The 9,106-nt window shown below is 37.0% G+C and overlaps 1 protein-coding gene across 1 annotated transcript; it reads right to left on the minus strand.

The window, feature by feature from the left end:
- Nucleotides 1-1,714: 1,714 nt before the first annotated feature.
- Nucleotides 1,715-2,056, minus strand: LOC143632838 (cysteine-rich receptor-like protein kinase 29). The gene has a single exon (XM_077101264.1). The coding sequence runs from the start codon at nt 2,054-2,056 to the stop codon at nt 1,715-1,717; it is 342 nt and encodes a 113-aa protein (XP_076957379.1).
- Between the last annotated feature and the right edge of the window lie 7,050 nt (nt 2,057-9,106).

Genomic DNA, 9,106 nt, shown 5'->3' on the forward strand with positions numbered 1-9,106 from the left:
CCTAAGTAGTTCAAAACTTTTTCCCTTCCCAATATAGTCCTTGCAAATCTATCTCTCACGTGAAATTGGTATCCGTGACGTGAGATTTGGTTGACCAGTCACAGAGTGACACGTGTAAAGTTAAAGATAAAGTTTCAGCGAAATCTGTCTCGGCCGATATTTTTGTAGTCAAAATAGTCTCCTGAAAAACCATTGTTTTGGAATGAAAGTTGTCCGTCATGTGAGGTTTTAAACTCATCGGTTTCCGCGGTATTTTGAAATTCATCGCGTCCGACGCATTTCAGGTGAATTTCGTCTCCTACGAGAAATTTCAAAAATGTTGAAAAAAAACGATACTTTTCCAATGAATTTAGTCATGTTAGATGATTTTCAAAAAAGTTTAAAAAAAACGATAATTTCCCAACGAATTTAATCTCCTAGATGATTTTTATAAAAGTTTTAAAAATATGACAAGTGTTAAGAATGTGGTGGGTGGTGGTGGTGGTGGATGATGGCGGTGGGTGGTGTGGTTGATGATGGCGGTGGGTGGTGGTGGTGGTTGATGATGGCGGTGGGTGGTGGTGGTTGATGATGGCGGTGGGCGGTGGGTGGTGGTGGATGATGACGGTGGGTGGTGGATGATGGCGGTGGGTGGATTAATTTATCTTTTTCTAACATCTATTCTTTTTACGCAAAAACAGATAAATTTCATCAAAAAACCATCAAATTAACATACTTTGTAACAAAATCTATCTTTTCTGACAACACGTCTTTTTATGCAAAAATAAACGAAATTCATTTGATATGCGTCTGAGGAGATGAATTTCAAAAAAACGCGAAAATCATTTTTTTTGAAACCTCACGTGGCGGACAACTTTCATTCCAAAACAATGGTTTTTTAGAAGACGATTTTGGCTACAAATATATCGGCCGAGACAGATTTAGATGAAACTTTATCGTTAACTTTACACGTGTCAATCTGTGACTGGTCAACCAAATCTCACGTTACGAATACTAATTTCACGTAAGAGAGATTTTCAAGGACTATTTTAGGAATGGAACATGTTTTGAACTATTCTGGATTTCTCTCACTTTTAAAGGACTATTTTGGGAATTCTCCCAAGAATATTTCTAGATAACATGTAGGCAACTTTTATATTCAACACGGCTACATGAATGATTTTCCCTCAGATAACCCCTGGCGATCATTTTCACTTTCATAGCAAGTCTCATGGCTTGTTAAAAATATATATATTTTTTGTTTTATTGGACTGATTCTTTATAATACATTACAAAAGTTAGTGACGGATAAAGTCTTTTGGGCATTATTAAACTTGATTAAAAAAACTTAGAATAATCTCCACGCTACATATAGTAATATATTTATTAAACGAAAGAAGTCTTATAAAGAAATCATAAAATTAACCATTTTGACCAACTAATTTGTAAGAATGTCTATGATTTCAACCCAATAAGAACACTACTGTTTTAGATTTAATGAAAGCAAAGTTTATGGTACATTTATCATACTTAAACGTTCACTCTAATTTTAGTATTCATACCTGGTAGCGGCAATGGTTGCGATGATGGTAAAGGAAGTGGCGAGAGCATTCTGGTTAAAAAACGGATATATCTCGAACCTGAAATTACAATCTGGTAGAACAATTTTGCCTCCAATTTTCCCATTATCATGAAGCCCTATCCGACTGACTTCATCCTCCAAACATTCGCTACACTACTGCTCCGTTAAGTATGGAGAACACTGCACAAGTCCATAAATCCTAATGAAATCCGGCCCCGTCCTGTTCCCGGAAGCAAACTTTAGTAGCGGACCTCCAGCAGCCGCAGTACCTCTCAGCTCGTCCATTAGTGGTTGCAAAGCTGCGTTGAACCCTTTAATATCTTTCGCAATTTCTGGATTGAACTGAAAAAAATAATCTTTTGGTTGTGGGTAGACTAATAAAGTACGGTTGGAGTATTGCAACAAACAGTAGTCGTAGAGTCCTAGTGCTTCCTTTTGATTAGGACAGAGTTTTCGTAACTTAGCAATCGAGTCATTCAAACAACTTCTACACATATCTGGATTGACATCGCCTCGACAAAGTGCGATAGAGTTCACTATGTTGTCGCCTTCTCCTACGGAAAAGTTAAAGAAACCTAAGCCCGAGTTGGTGGTGGGGAGGATGGCAAGGGTGGTGTCTAGATTTGTTTGGTACGTGCTATTTATGGGAATAATACAATGTTATTGGGCTGAGGGGGTATGGTACTAAACCCGGTTTTACGACCCTAAATTTATTATGTTTGGCTTATTTTATTATATGGACTAATACAATGTTATTGGGCTGAGGGGGTTTTGTGAAGGTAACCCTAACTGGGCTAGGCCCATTAGGGTACCATGATGGTGGCCATGAGGCTCTCTATATAAGGAGGTCCACCTCCTTATTAAAAGGTCATGCTCAATAAGAGCCACCACCACTTTTTGTGTCTGTAAACAAGAGATCCTCAGGATTTCTTAGCAGTCACCTCCACACCCCCGAAAAACCATTTGCGGAGGTAACCATCAATGTTATTGGGCTGAGGGGGTTTTGTGGAGGTAACCCTAACTGGGCTAGGCCCATTAGGGTACCATGATGGTGGCCATGAGGCTCTCTATATAAGGAGGTCTCTACCTCCTTATTAAAAGGTCATGCTCAATAAGAGCCACCACCACTTTTTGTGTCTGTAAACAAGAGATCCTAGGGTCGTAAAACCGGGTTTAGTACCATACCCCCCAATAAATTTAGGGTCGTAAAACCGGGTAAAGTTTTCGGTGCTTTGGCAACGATTATAAATGAAGACGGGTTGTGCTAGGGTGATGGTGTTAATTAAGTAGATTTAAACTAATGGGAACCTGAAGAGCAGTATTCCGGTGAGTATAGACATGGTTTGTTGTGGATGAGGAGGAAGGAGATGGTAGTGAAGTAAGAGCATTCTCATCCTATTCTCTATAAATATGTGAGGGAAGTTTGTAAATTATAGGATGGGGTGATGAGTGGTTGTGAGTGTAAATTATAGGGTGGAGAGAGAAATATAGTGATTTTTTGTAAATTTGGGGAAACATTTGGGGAAACATTGTTTTCCCTATTTATTTTTTAATATTTGTTGGATTGGTTGTGAGTAGAGGAGAGAGAAAACTGTAATGATAAATGTATAAAAAAATACTATTTAATTAAGCATGAGAGAGAAATATAGTGTTTTTTAGTGTAATTATAGGGATAGAGATGGGGAACGGATTGAGAATGCTCTAAGAAGAGTTTGACTGTAAAAATCTTAAAAGACCGTATATATTGACCTAGTCAGCAAATTAAATTGATGTCCACATTACTAAATTGCTGGCCTAAATATTCCTTTCCTTTTCACTACGGTATGTATTTTTTTAATTTCCTATTTGAAAGTTGCAAAATGGATATTAAGCTCTTGAAAGCCAGGTCTTATCGGAAGCAGGCTTTCTATCGAGTTTATCTGCATGCCACTTCATTAATATACCTTATCAATAGCTTTGCTATGAGAATATTTGATTGGGTACATATGGTGGTTGTTTATTTGGAAATGGTAATATTTATTACATAAAGTTCAACTGTTAAAAGCATGACCAACAAAAGACAAGGCCAAAGAGATGTATAGTGAAATGATGCAATAATATGAGCGTTTTATTATTTTGCACATACCGGTTCAACATATAACATTGGATGATAAATCAAATAGGTTTCAAAAAACCAAACAATCTAGTAATTGCAATAAAAAGAAAAAAAACCTATCTAGGTGATCACAGATATTGAGACATTATTTACTGAAAATTGAGATGTTCTTTGCTTTAGTTCAGATATGTTAGCTGGCATATAAAACTCAGGTTTTGATGGTGCAGATAATGTGGTAGATAAGCTATTAAGCATAAGAACTATTGTTGCCATGGTTGGTCTGTCAATAACATTTTCCTGAACGCATAATAAGCCAATGTGAATACTTCTAATGATGTTGCGCATTGAACCTGCTCCAGTCTTTAGTGTGGGATCTATCATTTCTGACCCTGCCCCATTTTTCCAACTTTCCCATGCCTAGAAGGAAATAAAAAGTATATTTTCAGAATGCATGCATTAGAAGGAAACTGACTTTTTCCAGGGTATATTACCTACCAAACGAAACAAATTTGTCACTTAAACTAGTGTACTAGAAAGAGCGGAATCTTACAAAGCAAAGAAGATCTTCCATGTGCTCTCCATTCCGAAAGGACTGATTCTTTTGGACCGCTACCATCTCTAATAGTAACACTCCAAAGCTAAAGACATCTGACTTTACAGAAAATTGACCACGTATAGCATATTCTGGTGCCATATAGCCACTGAAGAGAGTGAACAAAAAGTTAGCACTTACATGAATGCTTTAAATAGCTTTTTATGATTTGAATATTAAAATCCAGCATATCAAAATGAAGATCTAAGATTGACAAATAAAATGGTTTTTGAAAGTCATCATGCAAATAAGGTAAAAAAATACTAGGCTGGAAATTATAGTATCATACTTTTCACACAAAAAGGGAAAAAAAACCTCAAGTTTTTTTAAATATACTCATATAATTAATTGGTGGTATTCAACAAAAACTACGTTAAAGGGTAATGACCAAATTGGAAATGACGTCGAAGTTGAATTATACTGTACAAATGATGTTGTGTCATAAAAAGTGTTTAAATTGGTTAACACAACCAATTTTAGCAATACTTCCATAACGAACTATATTTTATTAAATGATGCTTACTATGTTCTACAATTCGACGTGTATTTCCTTGAGTTTCCTCGGGTTTAAATAACCTTGCCATGCCAAAATCTGCAATTTTTGCGTTCATATTTGAATCTAGTAACACATTACTAGCTTTCATATCACGATGAATTATTGTTAGTCTGGAATCTTCGTGAAGGTACAAAAGTCCCTTCGCAACTCCTTTGATAATATTGTATCGCTTTTCCCAGTCAAGAAATATACGTTTAGTCAGATCTACAAGAACCACCACAAATTGTGGCATAAAAATACGTTATGTGCTTAATCTTCGTTAGTTCTTCCCATGCGAAAGTACTAGAAACTTTGATGATGTTATTTGTTATTTTGTAAAAAGATTTTTTTCTCAACCTCATAAAGATACAAAGTGAAGCAATAATTATCGATATTAAGATGATTGCGGAAATAACTACAATTATCAAAGTCCGCTTTGTGATTTTCCCTTTTTCTGAAATTAAAAACTTCTACTTGTGAAAAAAATGTAGCAAAAATCATAATGATGGAGGAAGTGGATTCTTAAACTCTAGAGTTAGTTTATCGAATTCCACTATTATATTAAAGATATATATGTTCCGTAAAACTGAAATGCAAAAAATTACTATAACTCACTTTGTCTAACAGATCAGCCTCACTATTGAACATCGTTTTTTTAGTAATAACCCAAATGCCTAATGTGACCAGTAAAGATGGGTCCTTAAAACTACTATAAAAAAGTATGACAATCATTGTTATAACAATAAAACTGAACAAAATTACTATAACAAGATGATTTATTTAACATAGTTAAACATTGAGCGGCTCTGTTGGTATTCTTACATAGTTAATTAATGCTCATGCTTTGTAATACCATGTCTCAGTGTAAACCACAAGAAGCAATATTATTTCGTGTATGCATTCATAAAATCAAAATAGAATCAAATTGTCATTTACTTCATAACCTCATCAAGCGATTATAGCATAATATAAAACCATACGAATTATACAAATCAAAATCTTACCATTGTGATCTAGGTGTTTTCATCATTGGAAAACTCTTTTTACTACACAAATTACGTAAGTGGTAGAAAAACTATCACGAATACAATAAGTGTTTTCATAGTTCAAATAAGAAAAAAACAATTATAAACATAAGCAAACTAAGTATTTCATTAACAATATATTTTAGGTTAGTTAATAAACTATATAGACAAAAGAGTAAAGTGTCATTTTTGTCCCTGTGATTTGATAAATAATACGAATTTAGTTCAAAAAGTTTATTTTTTGTATATGAACCCTTCACGTTTTACAGTTTTGCCAATTACATCCAAATTACTAACCCCGTTATATTTAATCGTTAAGTCAGGGGTAGACATGTCCTTTCACTATTTCATTATTATAATAATATTTCAGTGAACTGCGGTCTTCGTCCTTGTGGTTTGTCCCATCTGCGATTTTAGTCCAATAGTTTCAAGTTTGCAATTTCCGTCCTTGTAGTTAATTTTCACTTGCATTTAAACTCGAATTTATTAACCTCGTTAAGTCTGGTCGTTAACCCATTTTCGTGCCTCTCACGTGACGACCAGTTTGTTGTTTTTCTCCCCAAATAAACCTCGGTCCTAATTTGCAAGCCCCCTCACATGAAGGGCTTGGGTGTATTGGGGAAAACAGGAAAAAAGAAGAAACAAAAATGCCCCTCACGTGAAGGGCACACTCATGGTTTTAAAGATCAGACTTAACGAGGTTAGGGAATTCGGGTTTAATTGCAAGTGAAATGAAACCATAGGGAAAAAAATTTCAAATTTAAAACTATTTGACTAAAACTGCAAATTTGTACAAACAAGAGGGATGAAAACCGTAGTTCACTAAAATAAATATTATAATAAAGAAAGAGTGAAAAGACATGTCTACCCCTGACTTAACGATTAAATTTAACGGGGTTAATGATTTGGATGTAATTGACAAGAACTGGGAAACGTGAAGGGTCGATATGCAAAAAGTAAACTCTTTGGACTAAATTCACATTACTTGTCAAACCACAAGGTCAAACCACAAGGACAAAAATAACACTTTACTCTAGAGAAAATTAAATACTAGGTAAACCAAACGAAACTAAAATATACTTATCTAAATGAAAAGGACATTTTTTTCCAAATCAGCAGAAATCTAAACCTGGCCATATCATATTTGTGAGGACAAACACTATACCATTAAACCATTAGGTCATGGGTTTCAGTTAGGGTGTTCAAATGCCGGTATCCCGAAATTTAGATATCCAAATATTTCCGATAATTCCATGTACGTATAGAGTATACATAATAAGTTAAGAACATTTACTCAAGTATTACAATTCATACCTGGTGGTGGTGGCGATAGCGGTGGCGGTAAAGGCCTTGGGGAAGTGGCTAGAGTACTCCGGTTAAAAAACGGACTTATCTCAAACCTAAAATTACAACTCGGTAGAACAATTTTCCCTCCAGTTTTCCCATTATCATTAACCCTTATCAGACTGACTTCATCCTCCAAACATTCACGACACTGCTGCTCCGTTAAGTATGGAGAACACTGCACAAGTCCATAAATCGTAGTCGAATTCGGCCCAGCCCTTGACCCGGAGGCGAACTTTAGTAACGGACCTCCAGCGGCCGCAGCACCTATGAGCTCTTCCATTAATGGACGCAGTGCACCATTGAAGCCATCAATATCCTTTGCAATCTGCGGATTAAACTGAAAAAAAATAATCTTTGTTTTGTGTGTATGATAATAAAGTATCTTTCGAATATTGCAACAAACAGTAGTCGTAGAGTCCTAGCGCGTGCTTTTGATTAGGACAGAGTTTTCGTAACTTAGAACTCGAGTCATTCAGACAGCTGCTACATACATCTGGATTGACAAAGTGCGATAGAGTGGACTGTGTGGAAAAGTTGAAGAAACCTAAGCCCGAGTTGGTGGTGGGGAGGGTGATGTTGAGATTCCTTTGGTAGGCACCATTTATGGTATAGTTTCCCACAGCTGTTGAAAACGAAATTCGTTTGCGCTAGGGTGATGGTGTTGATTAAATAGACGTAAATCAAAGGGAACCAGAAGCGCGGGTTTACGGCTATTACAAACATGGTTTGTGGTGGATGATGGGAGGAGAGATGGTAAGAAAGTTAAAAGGGTTTGATCGTATGAAGACCTAAAGTCTAAAACTGAATATATTGACTGACTCAGGAAGAAGATATGCAGGCGGACTTAAGTTACATACATCAGTATTTTGATGTTCTCACGGTCTTCCTAGTTTAATTTATAAACTGTGTGTTCTTTTCATTGATTCGGTAGGAGATATTACTAAGGAAAAATTATCAATAATTTGGCTGGTCAAAGTCAAAATGTCCACTTGTAAGTTTCTTACTACATACATAATAGACATTTGATTGGTCAAAGTCAAAATGTCTTAAAGTTTCTTACCACCTTATTTTTTTTAGAAATTCTCATTTAGTTGTTGTACTGGGTGCTAGTCCCGTACAAATACTGTAACAAACTGAATTGATGCGTGAAGAAACACTAACCGGACCCCGAGCAGATTACTGGTAACCTGGGGGTTAGATGTTTCCCACGAGGGGTTAGACCCTGAGAAGATGGTTCTTCTGATAACCTGCAAAACAGACACCGTGAGCTTGTCACTGAGAAGGGGGGGTTCCTCCTTGTGACCACCCTCCGGCGTGAGAATCAGACTAGATTGCTCTTTAAATATAAATGTATATTAAGAGATTGCTAGAGCAGATATCAGGTATAATATGATGATAATAGATAAGATATGATAAGATCCGATGGTCATACCATTTGGGGTATTTATAGCCGAAGGTAGGTTTCCAAGGAGGTGTGGCCGGCTGCAACAGTGTTCCTGTTCCACCAACAGTAGCCTACGCACGTGCCCTGCTGGTAGTTGGTGGGTAGGTAGCGGCTGATAGTGACCAGGCCTGCTGTATACTATTCCTTTTCCACCAACTGCCGGCTACGCACGTGGTATGACAAGAGTTGGTGAGTAGGCAGCGGCTAATAGTGACATACAGTGTAGGAGCATGCTGCTCGCCATACTGTTGCCCATAAGCTGTCGTATCTTTAGTCAGATCTTTTTCCCATACCTCGTCAGGTACAGTACAGAAGATCTTCCCGTATCGTACGGACTGGCTTATTTGGGCGGGAGTATTCCCCCTCCCGCCCTTGTGCGGGATTGTTCCCGGCTTCGCTCATTCCTTCAGGTGACACAGAATGATGGAGAGCTAAGTGCCTTGTGCGTGTAGCCTTGCTGCGCGGGTGGCCTTCCCTAATGGCTTGTATCCGAGGCTGCGGGGACAG

Source organism: Bidens hawaiensis, unplaced genomic scaffold, assembly GCF_021521415.1.
Source record: "Bidens hawaiensis isolate Kalapana, Puna unplaced genomic scaffold, B.hawaiensis_p1.1 tig00000512_1, whole genome shotgun sequence".
Taxonomy (NCBI): domain Eukaryota; kingdom Viridiplantae; phylum Streptophyta; class Magnoliopsida; order Asterales; family Asteraceae; genus Bidens; species Bidens hawaiensis.

Coding starts and splice junctions, on each gene's coding strand:
- LOC143632838 (XM_077101264.1), bottom strand. CDS start 2,056: ATGTGTAGAAGTTGTTTGAATGACTCGATTGCTAAGTTACGAAAACTC.